The sequence below is a fragment of the Anser brachyrhynchus genome, assembly GCF_964034855.1.
Source record: "Anser brachyrhynchus genome assembly, chromosome: 1".
NCBI lineage: Eukaryota > Metazoa > Chordata > Aves > Anseriformes > Anatidae > Anser > Anser brachyrhynchus.
Genome location: NC_137694.1, coordinates 198,427,470 through 198,453,600, shown reverse-complemented (window position 1 = coordinate 198,453,600; position 26,131 = coordinate 198,427,470). Strand labels below are relative to the sequence as shown.

The 26,131-nt window shown below is 37.5% G+C and overlaps 1 protein-coding gene across 4 annotated transcripts in view; it reads left to right on the top strand.

Annotated features, from left to right (window-relative positions):
* The window catches only part of CNTN5 (contactin 5), a 695,706-nt gene that overhangs the window by 426,258 nt on the left and 243,317 nt on the right, over positions 1 to 26,131 (top strand). For all 4 annotated transcript variants that reach the window (XM_080592024.1, XM_080592025.1, XM_080592023.1 and 1 more), the window contains 2 exons: positions 7,092 to 7,215; positions 12,660 to 12,835. In XM_080592024.1, coding sequence (XP_080448150.1) covers positions 7,092 to 7,215; positions 12,660 to 12,835 — 300 coding nt within the window. The remainder of the gene's footprint in view (positions 1 to 7,091; positions 7,216 to 12,659; positions 12,836 to 26,131) is intronic.

Sequence of the window (26,131 nt, the reverse complement as noted above, 5' to 3'; positions counted from 1 at the left end):
TAGAAACCAGAAATAAATTTACTGTCTCAATTACCTGGCTTTCCATTGACTTGAACTAAGTAAAATAAATTTATTGAGTTCAGTTTGGTCTTGAGGCTTATTTATTATTTTAAAGCTCTTGAAGAAAAAATATTTTAGTTGTTTTCCTAATAACTTTAGTTTTTCCTATTTCCTTTAGTTATTTTCCTACTTTTATGTGACAATTGATAAAGTTAGGTGGTAGTGTTTACTAGCCAGGGCATTCTAAATAAGGAAATGGTACAGCTCATGTGTAGTCATAAGGGGCCTGCTACAAGTGACAGAACATTAATAATGGGGTGGGAGGGACATATTTTATGTTATTACAATTGAGAACTTGCATAATTCAAACATCTCTTATATGGCATACACTCAGGAGCCAGATTTGCCATAAGAAAAGACAAAATACTCTTATTAGCAGCCTAAGTATAGGGGTTCTCAAGGAACTTAATTGATTTCCCAGCAGACATGTTCAGAGGCCTGACATGGCTTCTAATAAAGCTCTTCTTATACTGAGTTTATGCTATTTAATTTGCACTCGCAGTATATCAGTACGGTTTTCTTGATATCACAAATTAAAAGAACTCTCCAGTAGTTCACTGCTGAATTTAAACTATATAGAATTACTTAGCGTAAACATGCAGTTAAGGCAATACAGTCCTCTTCAAGCTATGTATCAATGTGTAAAGTCATGACTAAAGAATGTGCACAGAAAGTGTGAATTATTCATGAAATACTCAAAAGTATTGAAAAAAGAATCATAAAAGGATTGGAAAAAAAGAATCATAAAATTGCAAACTCATATTTTCTTACAGTTCCTAAAACTTTTGGAAATGCAACAGTAAAAATTAGAACTTAACTTTGAATAAAGTTCTATCTATGGTTTGATATCTTTTACAAGAAAAGAAAAAGCAGGATCTACTTCACTACAGAAAATGTTTGAATCAATGAACTTCAAGATGTGTAAGATGAGAGTCAAATTTTTGTTGAATTTAAGTTCCTGGTTCCACACCATCTGCTAGGTACTCTCAAAATAGTTAAGATACAAAAAAAAAAAAAAGGTAGTTTTTGTAAAAGTTTGTGTGGGGAACAGAAAAGCTTCCCTTGAGAAATTAAAATAGTAAATTGAGATATACCAATGAAACATAGAATCATAGAATAATTTTGATTAGAAGAGACCTTAAAGCACATCTAATTCCAACCCCCCTGCCATGGGTAGGGACACTACCTGCTAGACCAAGTTGCTCAAAGCCCCATCTAGCCTGGCCTTGAACACTTCCAGGGATGGGGCATCCACAGTTTCTTAAGGCAACTTGTTCCAGTGCCTCACCACCCTCAGAGTAAATAATTTATTCTTTATACCTAGTCTAAATCTACTCTTTTTTAGTTAAAAATATTACCCCTTTTCCTATCTTTACACTCCCTGACAAAGAGTCCCTCTCCTGCTTTCCTGTAGAACCCCTTTAGGTACTGGAAGGCCGCTGTAAGGTCTCCTTCTCCAGGCTGAACAACCCCAACTCCCTCAGCCTGTCTTCACAGAAGAGGTGCTCCAATCCCTTGATTCATCTTCATGGCCCTACTCTGGACTCGTTCTAACACATCCACGTCCTTCTTGTGGTGGGGGCCCCAGAGCTGAACACAGTACTCCAGGTGGGATCTCACAAGAACAGAGCAAAGGGGAAAAATCACTTCCCTCAACCTGCTGGCACACTTCTTTTGATGCAACCCAGGATACAGTTGGCTTTCTGGGCTGCAAGTGTGCATTGTTGGTTCACGTTGAGCTTCTCATCTACCAACAACCCCAGGTCCTTCTCCGCAGGGCTGCTTTCAATCCATTCTCCACTCAGCCTGTAGTTGTGCTTGGGATTGCCTTGGCCAAGATGCAGGACCTTGTACTTGGCCTTGTTGAATGTTGCTGACAATATGGAAAAGCCCCAACAATTATTACAGTTGCTCACCACCCACTGACTGATGCCCATCCCATCCCCGAGCAGCAGCCCACACACACCCTGGCCAGTCACCCCATATAATTGTTCAGCATGACGTCATATGGTATGGGACTTCCCTTTGGCCAGTTTGGGCCAGTTGTCCTGTTTCTGTCTCTTCCCAGCTCCTTGTGCACCCCCAACCTCATTGCTGGCAGGGCAATATGAGAAGCGGAAAAGGTCTTGGGATAATCTAAACATCAGCTAAACAACAATAATCTAAACAACAGCTAAAACATTAGCATTATTCTCATACTAAATAAAAAACATAGCACTAGGAAGCTACTAGGAAGAAAATTAACTATCCCAGCTGAAACCAGGACGAAGGCCCAGCCCTCATCAGCTTGGGAAAAAAGGGCTGTTACTCAAGTACAGTGGGAAGGACAAACCCCATAACTCAAGCCCATGGGGAAAATGGCTGACACAAGGAGTCCACTATCATTCTTGTCTGTGAGGACAGCCTCTTAACCAGGACTGTTCATCCTGAGGCCCTTTACCCCATCCCAGGGCCAGGGCAGAGGGAAGTGGAATTCAACATGAGGTTGCAGACAAATAAATGGATTGTCTAAACACTGGGGAGTAATTTAGGTGTTTAACACACTTTAAAAAAAAAAACTAATATCATATGGATATACATGAAACTGACAGATATGACACTGGACCTGGAAAAAAAAATGCATGCCTCTAGATCAACCACACCCCGGCACCACATATGGCACTAAATACTCATTTTAATTCCAGTTGTAATATCAAGAAGTCCACTGGCACCACCAACAGACAGATAACTCACCCCTGTTGCACAGAGTAGGGCTCATCTGTCAGGGCTGGGCTGTACAGCATCACTTCAGGGGTTGTGAGGAGCCTCACCCGACCTGAACCTACACCAGAATAGAGCAGGGCTGACACAAACATGGCACTCCGCTGGTCTGCTCTGCCCAGCAGTTTTGCCCAAGACAGTAGCTTGTAAGCAATCTCCCTGTCTTGACCCGTGAGTTTTACATCCTATTTCTCCCATCTTGCTGAGGAGGGGCAGTGAGTGGCTGGTGGCTTGCAGCTGGCAGAGGTCGACCCACCATAATATGTAATGTACTACAGTAATGCTGTTTGAAGAGTATGTACTGTAAATATAAGTTTTTGTTGTTTTTGTTTGTTGTTGTTGTTGTTTTAGTTTATGAACTTTTTAATGCTTATAATTCTGTAAAAATTTGAACAAATATATAAGCCTGCTTGCTTCTGTAAAGTAGTTCATATGTATAAATGTGCTCAAACAGACTTTATAATCAGGCACTTTTTTTCTATTTTTGCTCAACAATCATGCATGTTTACTACTATCTAAAAATCTAACCATCACCTTGGTTACTCATGGGACTAGCCTAAGGTCTCAGAAAACATACTACTACAACTGTTCACGATAACACTGCGGTTAGACCCAGAGATGCACTTTTCAGGGAAGATTCTAAACAGAAAAAAAAAAAAAAAAGAAAAAAAGAAAAAAAAAAAAGTGATGCAGTTTATTAGACCTGGGACTAACAACCAGCATTTATTAACCCTGATGTTGGCTTTCTTGAGCATAATTGAGCAGTCCTTCAGTCTATTTTGTAAAAGCACACATGAACAATTTCTGTGAATATTAATCAATCTGCAATTATGCTGTAGGCAGAGGAAATTGTATTTAGGTTTTTAATGGTGATTAAATGTGTTTAATATGTGATGCAATACTAAAAGAGAAATTAAGATACTCCCAGTTGTAATCAGGTGAAATTCATCTGGTAATCCACTTCGAACCAGAATCCTCAAGCAGATTGCAGTTAAGCTCTCCTAGGTATTTGCTGTTGTTATTAATGCATCTATAACTTGGAATTCCTGAATAAGTGAACGTTCTCAAACAACACGCCAAGATAAGCAATTAAACCAAAGTTAGTTAAAAGTAAGGTTTTAACCCATGTGTACTTTCCAATTGTAAAACTTCATTGCCATCTACTCAAAAATCCCCAGTCCTTAAAAACAGTGATAGATGAGATTCATCTGTTCCTGAGAAATCCCACACTGATCACTAAATATATTTTCTCCAAGCACCTCAGGTTTTAGTCCACGTATTATTCTCTCAGAGACAAATGTCTGCCTCAGAAATTATTAATATAATGGGTGAAGAAGATATTCAAAAATTGAAATGAAATACTATTCAAGAATTGAAAATTGAAAATGAAAATGTTGAGAACTGCTAATAAGTAATTTTTATTTAAAATAAAAGTTTATCAGTTAGTAGGATGGCAAAACACAGCCAGAATTCTATTACACTTTTTCCCGAAAATTCAGAATTTTATCCTGCAACATAAGTCTCTAAGTCTGGAGTATGAGTGGTGCCATGCACACATTTTTTTTTTTAATTATTATTATTTATTATTAAAAGAATGGATTAACTATATAAATTTAGATGTGAATATTTACATTGCTTGTATTCAGAGATTTAAGGCTGTGAAGCCACCAGTCTGTATACCTGAGTCTCACCCCACCATGAAACTGAAACATCAGCAGTGTGCACTGGCTTCTGGGAATTATTAAGTCCCACAATTTCAATGTAACTTTAAACTCCTTACACAAAAATCAGAATACAGTTAGCCGCAAGTGGTGTTTTAGTCAATTTTGGATAAGTCATGGATTTTCCATTATCTTCAATGGGGATTTTAAATATTGGCTAAAATATGTGCCCATCATTGAAACAAATACTGAAGCCTTCACAAGGCTTCATTTTATCTGATCTTTTATTATCATTATGTATAAGAAGATTAAAACTTTTCTTTTTAATTATGTCATGCAGTATTTTAATTTCATATATATATGTATATTTGAAAATATTTCAATGAAATGTTTATATCTGCAATATGTTCCCTTCATTTCTTTTGAAATAGGAGGTATAGAACTGGCATTGCTAGTGACACTAGCACCTAACTAGCATTGCATCATTTACTTTCTAGAAATCCTAGACTGTAACAAAATATTTTATCTACAGTGTCACTCCTAGGGAGAAGGTAAAACCACTAGTGCTCATCAATACTTCCAAATCATACATCTCTTAATCTGCACAGGATAACGCCTAAATCTAAAAGCATTATTTAGTTTTGCATTTATTAATCAATTCTTGCTGTTGCTAAACTCTAGTTTGATGAATGCTCTGATTAGTTATAAACAGATTCTTTCTTTTGCAATATGAGAAGTAGATAACTCAATTATAAGACACAATCCATACAATACATTGTAGCCATAAAATGACAGATAAAACTCTGTTCCCCTACGTTTCATTGCAGCTAGTATGACAAAATGACTATCCCCTCACCCATCCAAATCCATAGGTTCGTGCTCTAAATTTGATGTGTATTATGAGACTAAATGATTCAAGAGTTTGGAGCAAGGCTAAGGTGATTAAAATTCCACAGTCTTCTATTGCATAGTGAGCATTTGAGTTTTTCACACTTACGTGTTCACAAATGGTGTACCTGCAACCTTTTACTTTTCTGAAGGTTACACTTCCCTCTGCACATTATGAATGAGTTGGAGTCATAGACATATTGTTTGGGTCTATATAGCTTTTCTTACCAGAAATGTTAATTCATATGAAGATATACATATATGCCAAAATTAGAGAAGACAGTGGAAGAAAATGAAATGTCAGATTTTCATATACATTATTTAATAGTAGCAACCAGTTGCTGCTATTAATTTTAAAAGCATTTTTTTTCTTAGCAAATCTTTGACATAAAGAGGAAATGTGCTTCAGTTCTTTGTGATATGAGCTTCTGCAAGCATTAAAATAATTTTTTGTTTACCTTACTTCTTATAAACAGAGTTAATTCCTCTAGCATTCTTAATTCTCTTAACCTGCTCATTAGGCTTCAGGCCAAAATATGTCTGTTGCTAAAGCTATTTTAATGCACTGCCATAGATGCACACCTTAAATCATACTACTTCATTGTTACATTAATATTTCTTTCTTATATATATATATTACTTTTCTTTTAACTATTGCTTTTTAACAGAGCATCTGAGGTAATGTGATTTGAATGTCTAGATGACAAAGATAGCTTTTTCATACTATCATCTAACTTTATAAATCATAGAATCATAGAATATCCCGAGTTGGAAGGGACCCAGAAGGATCACCAAGTCCAACTCCTGGCACCACACAGGTCTACCCAAAATTTTAGACCATGTGACTAAGTGCACAGTCCAAACACTTCTTAAATTCAGACAGGCTTGGTGCAGTGACTACTTCCCTGGGGAGCCTGTTCCAGTGCGCAATTACCCTCTCGGTGAAGAACCTCTTCCTGATGTCTAGCCCAAACTTCCTCTGCCTCAGCTTGACACCATTCCCGTGGGTCCTGTCACTGGTGATTAAGGAGAATAGGTCGGCACCTGCCCCTCCACTCCCTCTTGCGAGGAAGTTGTAGACTGCAATGAGGTCCCCCCTCAGCCTCCTCTTCTCCAGGCTGAACCGGCCAAGTGACCTCAGCAGCTCCTCATATGTCTTCCCCTCTAGGCCCTTCACCATCTTCGTCGCCCTCCTCTGGACACTCTCCAACAGTTTAATGTCCTTTTTGTACTGTGATGCCCAGAACTGCACACAGTACTTGAGGTGAGGCCACACCAGCGCAGAGTAGAGCGGGACAATCCCTACCCTCGACCGACTAGCGATGCCATGCTTGATGCATCCCAGGATACGGTTGGCCCTCCTGGCTGCCAGGGCACACTGCTGGCTCATATTCAACTTGCTGTCAACCACAACCCCCAGATCCCTCTCTGCAGGGCTGCTCTCCAGTGTCTCGTTGCCCAGTCTGTACATATAGCCAGGGTTGCCCCATCCCGGGTGCAGGACCCAGCACGTACTTTTGTTAAGCTTCATGCAGTTGGTGATTGCCCAGCTCTCCAATCTGTCCAGATCTCTCTGCAAGGCCTTTCCACCCTCAGCTGAGTCTACAATTCCTCCAAGTTTGGTGTCATCGGCAAATTTGCTCAAAACACCTTCTAGTCCTATGGTATAACACATTAATATTTATTCATATTTTCAAAACTTTCGCACTTCTATTTCCACAGAAAGTGTCGATTATGGGCCTGTTTTTGTACAAGAGCCAGATGATGTGATTTTTCCTACTGATTCTGAAGAGAAGAAAGTGTCTCTGAATTGTCAAGCTCATGGAAATCCTATGCCCACATACAGGTACATGTTTTAGAAGTCTTTGTATTTTTAAGAATATTTGGTCATAACAATATAACAGAAACACATTTGTGACCAAATAGCATTCCTGATTGAATGATTTTTCTGATTCTAAATAAGCAAGAAAGATAAATGGTAGTGAGTAAAGGCAAAGCAATCTGTGACATTTCAAATTATGTTCTCTATGTATTGTATCTATCCATGTGAAGGGACTCCTTTTGCCTTGTTTTCTCACACGTCTGTAACAACTGACAAGATCAAAACCTTTAACTGCTTTTTTTTCTAAAGACAACATCTTTAAAGATGGGAAATATTTTCCTGTTTTATAGGGAAAGCAGCAAAGAACAGATAAATTAAATGACATGACTATCTAATACAAGGTACCATAGTTTAGCCATATCTGGAGTCTTTTCACTTAGAAGACCAGCATCTTACTCTTTTGCAACCATTTTCTCTTCCCTGTTTTCCCATATAGAGCGTTATTTGACAGTTAACTGTTATACAGATCTGTTATGCCATGCCTGTGAGTCTGACAGTTCAGCTTATTAATGGTGCCCACTTACAGGTGGAACCAGCATGCTGCAGTCACCTTACTCATTTGCTATATCTGACTCCACTCATATTTTTACAAATTGCAAGTGATGTAGCAGGGTTGGGAGAACATACAGGTGATTATTTTTTCCAGACACCCTTTATATTTTCACATAGAGTGATTCTTCACCTACAGAGGGAGAATAAGGACTCTTATCACCATCTTTTGTCTTATGTGACAATCATCGATTATTTGTTTTATTTTTTACCTTTTACAATTATTTCACTTGTGGATTCTTTAGCATACTGAATGAATTTCCCTTAGGCTTATTTGAGTCACAGAATTTGCACTTCTATGGCAAGAAGAAATTCAAAGGCAGTACCCCCTTTAGATCTCCCTACTGCAAGAGCACTGAATCTGCCTCAATGCAACAGATGTGATTCATTAAACTGGTTTGGTATGTGTCACAAACTCCTCAAACAACACAGACATGGCTAACATAGAACACAGGATTAGTAATGAGTGGCCAGAAAGTCTTAAAACTGGAATTGCCTGAACTCATTGTGGGATGAAAGACGGTGTTGCATTCCTCCTTACTGATAACCCTTGTGTAATTTCTATTGCATATTTGTTACTTTGTTGATAAAAAAAAATGTGTGTAAATTCTACACACAGTTTGAGAGCTATCAGTCCATTCAACACAGCAAGAGTCTATGGGAAAAAGGTACAAATTCCCAAGAAAAAGAGGGGAACCTTGTTCTCAGTTCTCACAGACAATCTCAATAATACTAGAATCATAGAATGGTTTAGGTTGGTACAGATCAGATGATCTTTAGCCTAGCCATCACCACCACCTCTGCCATGGGCAGCGACAAATATTGTGGAAACATCTTCTTTGGGAAATCTATGGAGAATCTATGCCATGTCATTTCTTTCTTGGTCCAACCATTTTTGCATTTTCCCAGAGGAATTCAGTAAACAAATAATTTCAACATATCCATTTCTTCAGTTCTCCAGAAATTCGCTAGTATCAGCAGCCTCAGAAACAAGCTGACTTTACAGGTGTTCATGCGACGGAAGCTTTGACCAGAAAGGCCTAATTTTAACAGCACCATTTAACTTCTCTCCCTTATGTTGAAACCACTTGTCCATATAGTGCATGCCATCACTACCATTCAGTGGAAGAAAAAAAAAAAAAGATATGCATGAATTTGTCAGGCATATACTGTTCTCCAGGGAACGTGAAAATGTGAAGAGTGAATTTACCCTCAAAAAAAAAAAAAAAAAAAAAGACTATGGTAAAACAGAGGTTTGTTGTATTTCACTATCCAATATTTGCCATATGAAATATGGGGGAGACAGCATATTTCCATATCACCAAAGAAGTCCCCGTCGTGTCATCTACAAGCACTGGACAATAGAGATCTTTATTTACCTGGGCTGTAAAGTCCATGCTGCTAAGAATTCTTTTCAGCCATAAACAAAGCAGAGTACAATTTTTCTTTTTTTTACTTTTTAAGAAGTATATTAAAAGACCTCTTAAAGAACTAAAAGATTCCAGAACTGAGATTGTCTCTGCCATTTTTATTTCATTACCTTAGTCTGTATAACTGATGACACAGTGTTCATAACCTCTTTACCAATTACTTTTTGCTAAGACATTACTTCAAGTTAATGGCATGAACAATGCTCATATCATTTCAGATTTTCTTCCTGTTTGCAAAGATCTTATTTCTCTTTGTTCAAGCTCTACCCTGAAATCAAAATTTGTACCTTCTTTCCTTTTCTGAGTCAGTCTTAGCATCTAGTCAATGTATCTAAATGCATTGATTTAGATAATAGATCCCTGAGATAAACTGATTTCATTTTTGCAAATCAGACTTCATTATTATAAGTCAGGACCCACTCAGTGAAGAAAATAACTGAGATACCTTCAGTGAGAAATATGTATATTCACAAGCTTCCTGTGGGTTGTCACAAGGCACCAGAAATACTGAGTTAAAGGCAGGTGCAGAATTCCCTGAGATGCCAGATCACTACACCTGTACTACTTGTGAAAAACCGCGTTTCCTAGTTGTGGTTTAACTCTCATAGGTAGTTAAGCCCCACACAGCCACACACTCATTTCCCACACACTGGGATGGAGGAAAGAATGAGAGAAGTAAAAGTGAGAAAACTTCTGAGCTGAGATAAAGACAGTTTAATAGGTAAAGCAAAAGCTGTATGCACAAGGAAAACAAAATAAGGAATTCATTTACTACTTCCCATTAGCAGGCAGATGTTTAGGCATTTCCAGGAATGCAAGGCTCCATCACACATAACAGTTACCTGGGAAGACAAACATGATAACTCTGAGTATCTCACCACACTCCTTCTTCCTTTTTTCTCCCAGCTTTTACTGCTGAGCACATCATATGGTGTGGAATATCCTTTTAATCATTTTGGGTTGGTTGTCCTGGCTGCATCCTCTCCTAGCTTCTTGTGCAAGCCCAGCCACCTTGTAGCACAAGAAGTCCTTGGCTCTGTGAGAGCACTGCTCTGCAACAACTAAAACATTGGTGTTTTATCAAAAACATTTAATCAAAAATCCAAAATATTGTACCATACAATCTACTATGAAGAAAATTAACTCTATTGCAGCCAAAAATAGTAAACAATTTTACTTAGGACACATATAAGCTGGTTGGAAATTTTTCATCACTATCATTTCTTGATAGGAAAAAAAAAAAAAAGCACTTGGGAAAAAAAGAAAAAGTATTTTATCTTCTTACGCCAAATTAGAATGTTATGAAATATTTTGTGTCATTTGCCTTCAAGAAATATATATATAAAAAACTGATTTTCATCATCAGGTCATTATCTTTTAAGTATTATATTTGTGATTCTGTCCTCCCAAATCAGTCAAGCTACCTATAAGAAAACATGTCATAAAATTCAGCATTGCTTTTCCTCTAATATGCTTAAATTATATCATTGGAATGCATGCATGCAGAATGGCCTTGGAGACATATATGCACACAGCTGTAAAGCTCAAAGTATTGGAGTAGCTTTACAAAAACATATTTTTGCATTGAATTTAACCAAAAATGAAACTAAGTGAAGTCTGCTACTTAAAGCAAACTGAATTTTGTTTCAATTCCCATTTGGAAATACCAAAACATGTCATTTTGACTTTTTCCTTATCTAAACATCCATCATTTCAAGGTCAATTGATTTTGCACTTTTATTTCATATATACATACAAATATATGTGTTAACTTTCATTATGATTTTGTTCAAAATCTTGAATCATTAATAAACTGTTCAAGATGAAAAAATATTCTTTTTAGCTCTGCTATGTATATCTGTTTTTAAAAATGTGATCCTACAGACATTTCCTTAATATCCTTTGCAGTATAAAGAGATTGTCAACAGTGCTCCATTTCTTACATTGAATGAGGCAGGGTTCCTCTGGGATCAAAAGTTCAACCATGATAAAATAGGCAAACAATAGTTTTACAGTTAATCTTAATTCTGACAATTCTGATTTTTGCATTTAGAAAAATTCACAGTTACTGCAGCTGAGTTCTGTTGCCTATACCTCATTCACCATGAGTGTTAACAAGATAGGATGAACTGACAATCATTCAGCTTCATTAAATTTGCCTCTGAAGTCTAGGTGTTGCCAAGTTCTTCCAGTCTTTGAATTCTGGCAAAGCCTGAATGTGCTTGGCAGTTTCCTGATGCAACTTTGAAACTGCAGAATGATTGTGAACTAGTCATGAAGGAAATATCTGTATCTCAGAATAATGATGGTGTATTACACTTTTCATAGAGATTTGTCATACCTGTTATGCTGCTTGTCTCTTCTTTGCAATATCAGAAACATTCATTTAACTATTTAATGTTCTTAACAGTTTAACAGAAAAGCTAATTTAAAAAGCCTTCTTATGTGGATTGTTATTCTTTAATTGAGATATTGCACCCTTCCCAGAGATTATTTCTGAGTGATGAAGTCTATTAATTTGTCTCCCAAAATCTCTCTTGCATCCAGTGGGCTATTTAGGGGTTTGTTTTTTCAGTCTTTGAAAATGAATGAGAGGGGTGAGGCTTTTTGCTGGAGAATATGCCCACACATTAAAGAATAACCCAACCCAAAAAACTACTCATATAGCAGAAAAATGTAGAGACTCTTAGGTTACTTCTGAACCTCAGAAGAATAAGTGTTCATATGAGAATTATTCAGTGCTTCAGCTCAAGTGTGATACTTTCTAATATGATTCCTACCGCCTGGTTTGTTTCACCTTTTCTTCACTCCACTCACTGTCTCTACTCTTCATTTCACTCCCAAACACCTCCCAAACTTAGTATTCCTTCTGCTAACTCCTCTAATCTGATCACAGCTTCCATTTATGTGGTAGCTGCCAGGCATTATCCTTGACCAGCCATCAACTAATTCCAGTTTCCCCAGTTTCAGTCTTCTCTGAATTTCAAATATCCTGGCCCAGCTAACATTATTGTGCCTTTGTCCATTGCCAATATTACCAACATCTTTTACTTCACAACAACCTGTGTACATAAATCTACCTCCCTACTCTTCATGGGTTATGTTCTACTTTCTGTAGTTAAACCAGATTTCTGCATTTCTTGGGCTAAGAACAAATGGTGAAATAATTGAAGAAAAATGTTCCAGCTCTCACACAGTGCAGACACAGCTCTAAGGTCATCTGGGCCTAAGGCTTTAATAATAAAATATTAATTGAAACTTTACTTATTATAATCAGGGTAAAACTCATAGTCTTGAGTTACCACACAGGCTATCGTTGAATAGCTGTCATCCTTAGTATTAGCTGGTGCTATCAGGTTCTGTATACTAATCTTGATGCCTTCCTTTGCCCATAAAATGCTCAAGTACTTTCTTTCTTTTTTTCCTAAGATGGCTTCGAAATGGAACTGAAATCGACATTGAAAGTGATTATCGCTACAGTTTAATAGAAGGAAGTTTGATCATCAGCAACCCTAGTGAAATGAAGGATTCTGGACAGTATCAATGTTTAACCACCAACATGTTTGGTAGTATATTAAGCAGAGAAGCTGTTCTTCAGTTTGCATGTGAGTAACAATTTTTTTTTTAACATGGATAAATCAGATCTTTACATTGTTTGATAAGGTTCTAAATTGTAATTGCTATATATTACATAAAAGTTGCACTGTCCACTGATGTTGCTGGGTTAGAATCTTAGAAATGGAAGTAAAATGCTTAGTGGGAAAGGTTTTTTTTGTGTTTTTTTTTTTTGGTGATTTTTGACTTTGAAAATAGATAGAACCAAATAATAGAGAAAATAACTTTATTACTTGATCAAAAATTCTGTCCTTTAATGACATATTTAAGTACTTCCCAATGATATACTTCACTCTGCTAATTTATTGAAACATATATCATTTTGCCATACTACCTGAGTAAGTGAGAAATAACTGCAAACTTAGGCATAGAGTTGTATTAACTACATCTATATACAAAAGATAGTTTGCATCTATAACTATATGCATGAGTAAGTAAAATTTTAAATTTATATATATGTCCTATGTCCCTTGTTTATGCATACATTTATACGTGATCAGACTGAGATTTTTTTTTGTAACTCTTAATGAACAGCATAGAAACTGAAAATATCACAGTTTCTGAAATAATTCACTACAGTATGCTTTCCAGAAGCTATTAACTATTCATGATCCTGAGTAATGCATATACTCCATCCATAGAATTCACATTTTCAAATATACTACCAGAAGAAACATGCTCAGGATTTCAGATATCCTACATCCAGCCCTTGCTTTCATTCAGCACTTTACAGGAAGGCATACATTTTTTACTGCTTTATTTGTTAAACTTCCTTAAGAGGCACAGGTACAAAAAGAACTCCATCCTTATTTCTCAGATCCTGCTGAAAATAGGACATTACCATAAAACATAAGGTAGTGAGGCAGACCTTTATACAACTGGAAAACAGTAGTGTCAAGAACAAGTTGCCTACCTGCATGTCTGCTAACACTTCTGGTGATGTGGTGAACTCAGCAGAGTTAGTGTGGTGTTAGAGATCTTCCCTTCCTCCACACCTCCTTGTGAAATCCAGACCTTTCAAATCTATTGTTTTTAGTCTTACCTTCTGTTTTTAGTCTTATCTGCTTATCTGCGGCAGATGCTATCAAGCATTTGATACAGCTGGTGAGTGAGATGACTAGGGATGGTATTCTGATGGATCTATTGCTTAACAGAGAAGGACTTCTGAGTGGCATGGAGGTTGGAGTCTGTCTTGAGCACAGCAATCATGAATTAATCGAGTTTTTTATTCTTTGAAAAGTAAGAGGGAGGGGTGGAGGGGGCATAGCAGAACTGCCACCCTGGACTTCAGGAGGGCTGTCTTTGGCCTGTTAAGACTGGTTGGCGGAGTCCCCTGGGAGGCAGTCCTGAAGAGCAAAGGAGTCCAGGAAGGCTGGACACTCTTCAAGAAAGAAATCCTAAAAGCTAAAGGCACAGGAGAAGGCTGTCCCTACATGCCAGAAAATGAGCCAATGTGGAAGAAGACTGGCCTGGCTGAACAGAGAGCTGTGGCTAAAGTTAAGGAAGAAAAAGAGGGTTTATGACCTTTGGAAGAAGTTGTGGGTCACTCAGGAGGACTACAAAGATGTCATGAGACTGTGCGGAGACAAAATTAGAATGGCCAAAGCCCAATTTGAGCAGTCTTGGCTATCAGGGTAGGTCCTAGTTGAATGGCAGGTAGCAAATGTGATGCTCATCTACAAGAAGGGCCACAAGGAGGATACGAGAAACTACAGGCCTGTCAGTCTGATCTCAGTGCTGGAAAAGCTCATGGAGCAGATTACCTTGAGTGCCATCATGCAGCACTTACAGGACAGCCAGGTGATCAGCATAGGTTTACCAAAGGCAAGTCCTGCTTGATGAACCTGGTCTCCTTCTACTACAATGTGATGCATTCAGTGGATGAGGGAAAGGCTGTGGATGTGGTCTACCTAGACTTCAACAAGGCTTTTGACACCATTTCCCACAGCATTCTCCTGGAGAAATTGTCTGCTTATGGCTTGGATGGATGTATACATTGTTGGGTTAAAAGCTGGCTGGGTGGCCAGGCCTGAAGAGTCACGGTGAAAGAAGTTAAATCCGTTTGGAGGCTGGTCACTAGTTGTGTCCTCCAGGGCTCAGTACTGGGGCCGGTTCTCTTCAATATCTTTATCAATGTTCTGGAAGATAAGATCAAGTGCACCCTCAGTAAGTTCACAGATGACACTAAGTTAGGCACGAATTTTTATCTGCTTGAGGGTAGGAGGGCTCTGCAGAGGGATCTGGATAAGCTGGACTGATGGGCCAAGGACAATTGTATGAGGTTCAACAAGGCTAAGACCTGCACTTGGAGTACAACAACCCCATACAATGCTACAGGCTGGGGGAAGAGTGGCTAGAAAGCTGCCCGGTGGAAAAGGACCCGGGGGTACTGGTCGATAGCTGGCTGAATATGAGCCAGCAGTGTGCTCAAGTGGCCAAGAAGACCAACAGCATCCTGGTTTGAATAAGACACAGTGTGGCCAGCAGGGCTAGGGAAGTGATTGTCCCTCTGTACTTGGCTCTGGTGAAGCTGCATCTCGAGTACTGTGTTCAGTTTTGGGCCCCTCACTCCTAGGACATTGAGATGCTGGAACGTGTCCAAAGAATGGCCATGAAGCTGGTGGAGGGTCTGGAGAAAAAATCTCATGAGGAGTGACAGAGGGAACTGGAGTTGTTTAGCCTGTAGAAAAGGAAGCTCAGGGGAGACCTCATCACACTCTATAATTACCTTAAAGGAGGCTATAGTGGGGCGGGGATTGGTCTCTTTTTCCCACGTGCCAAGTGGTAAGATGAGGGAAAATGGTCTTAAGTTGTGCCAGGGGAGTTTTAAGTTGGATATTAGGAAAAATTTCTTCATGGAGAGGGTTGTTAGGCATTGGAATAGGCTGCCTAGGGAAGTGGTTGAGTCACCATCCCAGGAGGTCTTCAAAAACATCTAGTTGTAGTGCTTAGTGACATGGTTTAATGGTAGACTTGGCAGTGCTAGGTTAAAGGTTGGACTAGATGATCTTAGAGGCCTTCTCCAACCTACATTATTCTATGATTCTATGATCCTAAGGTTTTCATTAGCAAGATCATGGGACTATCATCCTATTTCTGAGCTGGGAGCATTGCTGAGGTTTATTGAATTTTCCTCACTCAGGGCAGTGTGTTTAAACTCTAAAGAACGTAATAGTATTCTTATCCTAGAGTAATCTTATACCTGGAGTACTGTGTTCAGCTCTGGGGCTCCCAGCACAAGAAGGACATGGGCATATTAGAACAAGTCCAGAGGAGGGCGAGGAAGATGATCAAAGGGCTGGAGCACCACTCCTATCCTTGTATGTTATTGGAGCTCATTCTTAACATTTGCTCTAAGAAAATACTGCTGTATTTTGTCTTTTAGAAAAGGTAACTATTGTAACAAATCAGTTGTTTAGAGAACCTGGCAACTGGTAAAATTATATTGTTCCATGGCTCTGAACCTCAGGTCTCTGTTCCCATTTCAGGAGCATTCCTAAATGAAGTCAAAGAGCATGGCTGTTTGACTTCCAGTCGGGGAAAAAAAAAAAAAGAACAGGAAAATGAGATTGGAAGCTCAGACAGGCCTATGGAATTTCAGTAGCTACATCCAGTTCATTTAGAACCCCTTGTATTTCTAATTATACTATTTTATATGACTCTTCAGTATAACAAATGTAGATAAGGTTGTAAAAAACATAGGAGAGAAACAGTTGAGTTTTGGGGAGGGAAGATTATTGTTTTGTTTTGTTTTTTTTTCATTAGTATTCACTTGCACACCTGCCTTTGTAGATGTCAAAGTTGTTATAGTATAATAACTTGAATGTCTTATCTCTTTGTTGGAGTATTACTTGGGAATTGTGGTGAAGATTTCTCATGTAATGTTAACGGAGGAATACTAGTTGGAAGAGCTGAGCTCAATGCTTCAGAGTTTGTGACAGAAAAGAAGCACAGAACACAGAGAACTGTAAACAAGAGAGTCATAACTGGCTGAACAGTCTAACTGGTTGAATTTCTTTGAGAAGTTTGTTAGCAGGCCTTTCATTAGAGTGGTTTCAAGCTTAATGCATATTTGTAGAAGTTAAATTCTTCCAGTTATGACACTCTCACTTCCGCTTTTGATGCAGTACTTCCTCAAATTCCTGTCCTTACAGTGCTCTTTCACTTCAAGGGATTACAATTTTGGTAACTTCAGTATATATTGGTGAACGTTAGGATGATTGTCATCTACTTCCTGAATCTAATGTTTAAACATTTTTTATAAACTCCTTTTATTCTATAACCCCCAAAGCTTTTCATTTCTTGATGTTAGAATATCCCAAGTTGGAAGGGACCCACAAGGATTGACTCTTGGCTCCACACAGGACGACATAAAAATTAAATGATACGATGTCTGAGAACATTGTCCAAACACTTCTCAAACTCCCACAAGCTTGATGCCATGACCACTTCCCTGGGGAGCCTGTTCCAATGCTTGACCATGCTCTTGGTGAAGAAAATTTTCCTAATATCCAATCTGAACCTCCCCTGATGCAGCTTCATGCCATTCACTTGGGTCCTATCACTGCTCAACAGACAGAAGAGAACAGCGCTTCTCCCTCATAAGGAAGTTGTTGACTGTGATGTGGTCACTCCTCTGCCTTCTTTTCTCTAATCTGAATAAACCAAGTAACTTCAGCTGCTTTTGATATGTCTTACCCTTGGGACCCTTCACCACCTTTGTTGCCCTCCTTTGGGCACACTCTCATAGACAGTTTAATGTCCTTCTTATATTGTGGTGCCCAGAACTGCACACAATACTCAAGGTGAGGCTGCACCAGCGCAGAGCAGGACAATCTTTTCCCTCGACTGCCTAGCAGTACTGTGCTTTACGCACCCCAGGATACAGTTGGTGCTTTTGACTGCCAGAGCACACTGCTGACTCATGTTCACCCTGCCATTGGCCAGAACCCCCAGATCCCTTTCCATGGAGCTTCTCTCCATCTTCTTGTCCTCCAGTCTGTATGTATAGCCAGGGTTTACCCCTTCCCAGATGCAGAATCTGGCACTTGCTCTTGTTAAAATTCGTGTGATTGCCCAGTCCTCTAATTTGTCAAGATCTCTCTCCAAGGCCTCTCCACACTCACAGGAGTCAACAGCTCCTCCTAATTTAGTATAAGCTGAACACTTAGTACGCATTCTAGTCCTGCATCCAGATCATTTACAAAAACATTGAAGAGAACTGGCCCTAAAATTCATGGATTGGCCCTAAAGTTCATGGACTTGCTTGAATGAATAGTTTGTACTGCTGTGGAAAATATTTACATCTTTGCAGCTTGAAGAGTTATTGTTCTAATTAAAGAGAAAAATAGCATGCAGTTCAAAAGAAAGCGTTATGAACCATTAAGCAAGGCCTTTGAAACTGTCTTATAGGAAAAAGCATGTGCACTAATGTGCATATGCAAAATATCACAAAATTTGAAAAAGATCATGTATATTGCATTGGCTCTTGGTTTTCTCACAGTTGCATGACCAAAAGCCCGGTTGCTATGGTTGTTATTATGTAGTTCAGCACTGATGATGCATAAATATTTATGTACTATGTCATTTGCATATGTGTGCATAATTAAAACAGGACTTTGAAATACGATGTCTTTGGATTTGAAAGAGAAAGTGATAGAAGATGAACATTATTTTATATATGTTTATAGATATAACATTTGATATAGCCTCCTGTGTCACTGGTTATTTTGATGGAGCAAACTGGAAGGATCAGATATGTGCAGCTCAAAATATGTTCAGAATTTTATACTATTATAGGAAATATTTATGAAGATCTAAACAAAGAAAAAAGTTTTCCTCTTTTTCTTTTTTCTTTTTTTTTTTTGTTTCTTTTGTCTGTTTGATTTTCCTACAATCTCTTATACCCAAAGTTCTGCTCTGTGCTCTTTTAATAAATTAATTAAAAAAAAAAAAAAAAGTTGTAACAGAAGCAAAGGAGAATTATATTTTTCAATAAAAGCAATATTTTGCCAAAAATTTCATTTGTCTTCTATAGACTTTTATGCAGAAAAACTGGAAAGAAATAAGAACAATAACAAAACCAAAACCAAAAAAATAGCATTGACAAAATAGCAAGCAAATCAGAACTCATTATCCCCAAATCATATGTTTAAAGTCACATTTCTGAAGTTTGCTCATAGCAGGTTGTTAAGAAGATAAAAAGCTATCAATATGCTTTAGTTTCAAATGCCTTTTATATTTTACGGTCTGAAGAAAGAGTTCATATTACAAAGTATATTGCTTTCTTAATAAGATTCTAATTATTTCATGTAAGAGCATTAGAGGAATAATTACTGGATTCCTTCAGCTCATCTTTACATTAATGAATTTAGTAGTGTTGGGTATAGATAGCTCTACAGAAAAGTTATTCAAGTCCCAAACACAACTTTACAGATTCTGCATTTAATGGAAACAAAAGGGAAAGAACTGCCTGTATTAGGAAAAAATGTGTATACATGAAGGCAAGAGCACCAACGTAGTAATAAAGCAACAACTGCTTATCAAGCTGAAAACAATCTTATAGTTGCTGCAAGCAGAAACCTAACTTTGTTGAACACCTAGTAGTTTCAGAGAAGTGCATAACAGCAAAAGTGTTTTGAGGATATGAAACAATAGAGTGTAAAAGTTTTATGAAGTTACTTATACATTAAGCACACGTCTATTGGTAGACGACTTTTGTTTGATCTCCATCTCCTCTGATTTCTGTTGTTAGAAATTTGTACAACCTAAAGGGAGGAATTAAAAATTAAACTTTAATATTTATCAACAATGGTTACCTTAGGTTTCTATATATGAGCTAAAAAGGAAATGTGTCTCCTTGAACCTCATGAGAAGCTGAAAAAAATAGAGCATCCAAACTGACTAAATCTGCCTGCCTTACTGCACAACTGCCTATTTTTTTGCCAGGTTGCACAGCTTCTCTTTGGAACAGTGTGCGGCAACTTTGGTTATAACAGAGGATGTATATTGTGCTTGATTCTGCCACATATACAATCTCTGTATTTCATTAAGTCACAAAGCAAAATCACTTTTCTCCATCTGTACATTATACAGCTTTTCACAAGTCTACCATTTTGGTGATATTTATAACCTGGGTTTAAAAAATTGAGAAGGGTTAGAGCGAAATAACTTATTGGTTGTTTATGGAACTGCTCACTACAGTTTTATTAATCTGTTTGTCACTGGTTTCTTTGTATCATTTTCCTTTTTTTTTTTTTTTTATTAAATCTATTCTCTCTTTTAATCTACAGAGAAGGATATTGATTAGATAAAATTTGTGCCCCCTTTTGAGTTGATGAGCTACCATGACTGTCCAGTGAAATACAGAATAAGAAGTCAGCTATGATATAGACATATAAATCAATAGCTTTCTGGAGAGACAGCCTGTGCAGCATACATTCCATCATGGCAGCCCGTTAGCATGTTCACCTCCTAAGAAATATGCTTAATAACCCATGTTATTAATCTTTCTGATGTCATGCTCCCTGGATATCTTGTTGGCTTTACTACATAATTTCCTAATAAAAATTAATTTGTCCACAGTTGATTTGACTACAATCTTCTAAACATGAGAAAATCCTTGATTTCTTATTCTAATTCCAGAATCTAAAAGGTAACACAATGCTTGATCACATTACAGTATCATTTCTTTCTAAACCATACAAAGCACAACAATAATATATACTATAAAGGAAAGATGAAAACAAGCTGAAGTGGTAAAAAAAAAATAAAATAAAATAAAATACAACTACTCATACTATCATTTGTAAAAATGTCTCTTATCATCCTGTAATACAGCCTAAGTTTTGCACTGCTTTGCTCTGATGCCATCATAGCAATGTGATAAATGTTACCATGTCAGTTAGGAATACCTAGAAATACCATTGCAGTTTGCACTATAAAATATTTGGATATTTTTCTCCATAATTCCAAGTTGCTGTTTTTAGGAAATACATTCTTAAGATACACCTCCCAAGCAGATGTACACAACAGAAAATTTTAATTGTATCTAGAGCTGGTTCCTTGCTTTTTTCTTTTTTTTTTTTTTTTTTCATGAGTAATTTATTAATTTAAGACTAACATTCAGTGAACCTGAAATTAATTTGGATTTGTGTCACATTCCACAAACAGTTTCAGCTAAACAAAGACTAATAATGTTGTGTCATCTTATGGAATGAAGGCATTTGACTTCTAGTTTGGATGTGGAGACTCTGATTTCTGTTTCTTCCACTATTTACTTGTGCAAGGTGAGACAATTTCAAAAGGAAGGTGTGAGATCTCTTACAGAATGAGATCTCAAAACTAAGGTGCCGTCTTCAGTGAGTGCAGGATTTTGATCACATCCCTGAGTCTCAGTTTCTCACATAGTCAAGCCCCGTACACATATCCACTTTGCAGTTGTGCTAGATTGCTCTTTATTCTGTTAAGAGAATCAAACAGAATTTTAACTTGAAAATTATGTATTTTCTTCACCTGAAAATCGTGGAAAAAAAAAATGAGGCTTTGAGTCAAATTAGAACTTTTTTTTAAATTTCAATTTTGAAAAAAAAAGAAAAGTTATTTGAATTTTAGTTGTAGTGGCACTTCTTTTGTTATTTATGGAACCATTCAGCATACATAATTAATTCAATGATGCAAGGTGCTAAGAACTTTGGTGCTAGCCTTTAAGAAATATTTAATCTTAAAATTTAATCTCTCTACTGCTTTAAATCAGTATCTTTTTAGTTCCAAATGCAATCCCATGTTTGTGCTAGTAACTTAGACATTCCCTGTCACTGAGACCAAATCATATGAAAAGATCCACATCCATGCTTCTAAATTCTTCTGTTTTTCACAACACAGAGTACTTCCAAAATGTCTTTTGGGAATGGTCCCTAGTCATTTCTGTTAACACCCAACATATGTGACAAGAATTGTCTTGGTGAAGGCTGTGGCCCCACCAAGGCATGCTGTGGGTGGTTCTAACATTGTGAGAGTGTCCATGATGAAATTCCAGTACAGGAGTGTAGTTCTTGATATTTATCATTTCTAATATAGGTAAAGTCTGAGTATCTTGAACCAAGACTCTTCAGAATGTTGAAAGAAACACACTCAAACTTTAATATATTAAACAGCCATGCCACAGTTGTACGAAATAATGTAATTTTATGATTTTTATTATGTGAAGAAATTACAAAAACAAATTATGCTATATAAGCATTAAACAAATCAACTCATAATTTTTGATCTAGGCCTTATCCACACTTCCTTAATTCTTAGTCTTCATTCTGATATTTCAGTTATAGAATAGTTGGGATAGAGTTTTTAAGAGAGATTTAGTCTGAAATATCCTAGATAGACATTAAGTCTTGCTGTAGGGTGACGCCTGGGAACATGGAAAGACTATTCTAACCAGCACTGTGTTCCAGAGATAGGCAGTAAAGCAAAAATACTGAACTATCCTCATTCTGAAAGAAGCTGGTTACGCTGCACATGTCCTTACAAACTTTTCTTCACTTCGTCCATTTGACTTTGTGTGGTGAAATCACACATTACTTCATCCTCAGAAGGACATTTTAACAAAGCTGAGAGTGAAAACCCAGGAAGCTGTAAAGCAACAACCCAGAAGATTTTGTTCTTTTGCAGGGTAGTATCAGAGTGAAGGCAGCTTGAAAAGTTGAGGTCAGATCCCTAATTAGGGATTATACATCAATACAGTGCAAATTTGATTCTCATTATAGCAGGTTACCAGCTTCAGAAAAGGGTATCAATTCTGGATGTACTCCATTGAGCAACATTTATTATCTCATTCCATTTGAACTGTGCACAGGCATAACTTCAACCTCATTGATCCTCTTATCCATCAAACACCAAAAAAATTACAATTATTCCAAAGTACTCAAATGGAAATGAGATTTATTAATCCTGACAGGTTCATGTATACCTAAATAAGTTTTGATGCCAAAATAAAAAATATTCTTAGGTTTAAGTTCTTCTCAGTCTTTAACACTCACAATGTACTTTAAACAATACATTTTATATTTTGTGTTCCGTGGAAACATTAATAGAAATCAGTCATGTAGGGAGACAGTTTGAAATGTAATTAGAGCAATCATTTAAAGATGCATAGTACATCTACTGACTTCTCATTTTAGCATCACGCATTTCTCTGCAGGACTGGAAGGTTCATGTTTAACCTGCCTATAACCTACTTACCTAACTTTCACAATCTAATCTATCATGCTAATGAACCATTAGCCTTGACATTTAAATATAGATGACAATAATTAAGAGTAGCATTATTAAATAGAGGAAATTTTAAAAGGCTAAAGGAGAATTCTATTCCAAGTCAAGATAACACTTTTCAAATTTCCTTTGCAAATTCTAACTCAGATTGACTTTCGGCAATTATTGCATCATCTCTCTGCTTAACAGCCTTCTGGGCACTGTAAATTAAGGTGATCAGTACTCTGCATTTTTCAAATTAAAGGTGTGATTCGACTTACATTTCTTGCATAGTCTTTGTAGTGCCACCATGGCATTCCTGTTCTCACCATGCCTCCTCCATTATCCTGACACAGCTTTATTGTGGTTTTCCTGGGAAGTGAATCAGGATCCTGATCTGATTGAGAAATAAACTTTGCTGTCAGGTATTCTGTTTACCAACTCATGTGCACAGGTATTAATGATAGCACAAGAGAAAGCAGCACAAAGCTGGGAGGGAAGAAAAAAGAAGTGGAGAGGACATTTAAGATGACCTATTCAGGAATGGCACTGAATAAGGGCAGTGGAGTCATTCTTGATAATACTTTTGGAACTCAGAAGAAAAAAACTTCTAGGAAAGGGTTGAATTCTAGCTGAGTTAACAATATTGCAGAGAAGGTGTTGTTTAAGAAAAGTCTGCAATGAATGAAGGAGATTGATTACCAAAAAAAGAACATCTGGGAGGCTGTGAAACATATGGATAAACTGAGAATTATAAGTCAAGCTGAGTTAGACTGACAAACGAAATTAAAAGAAATACAGATGAGCTTTTTAGTGGTGTTAGTAGAAATGAATAAGAAAAGAACAATGTACAATTAAAGTTAATTTACATATGACATCAAATTCAATAATTACCTTACTTTGGTTTTCCATAAGAACAGCATGACTTATACAGCTGATTCCATACAAGGCATGAGATTCCAGAAATGGAAAGTTATGCATTTAGCATAACTAAATAGAGTTATAATAGAGATAGGAAAAGACAAGAATGATAAAAATAAATCCAGAGTTCAAAAATAGTAGTTGATAAAAACTGAGGCTCCTACAACATCCACAAACTTTATTAATAAAGTTTAGTACTTTGGTGATATAACATCAGAATAGTGTGCAGTTCCAGAGCCAATTTGTCCTTTGTTATTCAGGATATTTTCACTAGTGTTCAGAGCACAATGCTAAAATTAAGTTAATTAAATTATCTGACACTACAAAGAAGGTAAGTATTGTCAACATAGAAATTAGATTCCTAACTGTAATAACTATACACTTTATTTTTAATCTTTTGCACCCAAAGTCATGAATATGGTAACATCAGAGTCATTTTGCATATCAGTTCTTCTAATTATTTTAGGGACAAAATCAAATCAAGCTCTGATTGATTTTCAGAGCTTGATTTGACTGTTTGATTGACCTCATCAATGTTTTCATAAACTATTTGTATGTAGGACTTGAAGGTTTTTTGAACAAGTTCACGGATGATACCAAATTGGGTGGAGCTGTTGACTCCATCAATGGTGGTGAGGCCTTGCAGAGAGATCTAGACAAATTAGAGAGCTGGGCAATCACCAGCAATATGACATTTAACAAGAGCAAGTGCCGGATTCTTCACGTAGGAAGGGGCAACCCTGGTTATACGTACAGACTGTGGGACAAGATGCTGGAAATCAGACCTACAAAAAGGGATGTGGAGGTTCTGGTCGACAGCATGTTGAACGTGAGCAAGCGGTGTGCCCTGGCATCCAGGAGGGCCAACCGTACCCTGGGGTGCATCAGGCACGGCATTGCTAGCTGGGTGAGGGAAGGAATTGTCCTGCTCTGCTCTGTGCTGGTATGGCCATTCTTCAAGTACTGTTTGCAGTTATAGGTGCCACGGTATAAGAAAGATATAAAATTATTAGAGAGTGTCCACAGGAGGACTACAAAGATGGTGAAGGGTCTGGAGGGCAAGGAGTGGCTGAGGAGAAGCCGCTGTTGAGCAGCTGAAGTCACTTGGTTTGTTCAGCCTGGAGAGGAGAAGACTGAGGGGAGACCTCATTGTGCTCTACAGTTTCCTCATGAGGGGGAGCAGAGGCAGGAGCTGAGCTCTTTTCTCTAACGACAGTGACAGGACCCAAGGAAATGGCTTGAAGCTGGGACAGGGGTGGTTCAGGCTGGATATCAGGAAATGATTCTTCACTGAGAGGGTGGTTGGGCACTGCAACAGAATCCCCAGGCAAGTGGTCACAGCACTGAGCCTGCTGGAGTTCAAGAAGCATTTGAGCAATGCTCTCAGACATATGGTCTGATTTTTTGTGTGGTATTTTCGGGACTCAGGAGTTCGACTCAATAATTCTTGTGGGTCGCTTCCAACTTGGGATATTGTATGATGCTGTAATTCTATAATTCTGAGAATAGTTTCTCACTGGTTACACCTATAACATCAGAAGCATCCTCTGTTGACCACTATATGATGAGAATGCAATTATAGCCAAGTCCCCGGATGTGATAATCTTAAAATATTGCGATTGGATAGATGTCTGCACACCAGGATCCAGAAGTTTCTCATTTCCTCTATACTAGTTTTTAAAGCCAGATATTGGAAGTTGTTTTCACTAAAACATAGTGCATATATAAAAAGGGGTGAATTCTCTCTTTAAAATTTATTGTAACCTGCCTCCATATACAAACACACAGTTAAACAATTAAAGAAAACTTTAATTAGGTTTCAGCCCTATATTTCATCAAGCATGGAAAAATGTAAAAATGCCCTTAGGATCCTATAAATGTGTAAATCTTGAGTCCACCCACCTATCCATAATCCACACACCATATTAATTAAAAGACAATGAATTAAGTCAGAAACTTAATGTCAGAAACTTAAGTCAGAAACACTGTGTCTAAGTACACAGTAATTATTACACTGAGTTTTATTAGAGTTACAAGGTCAAACATCCAAAACCTAAGGGATGGGGCAATTACAGTTTCTATATGTTCTGAATTCACCCCTTCTGTGCATGACTCCTACA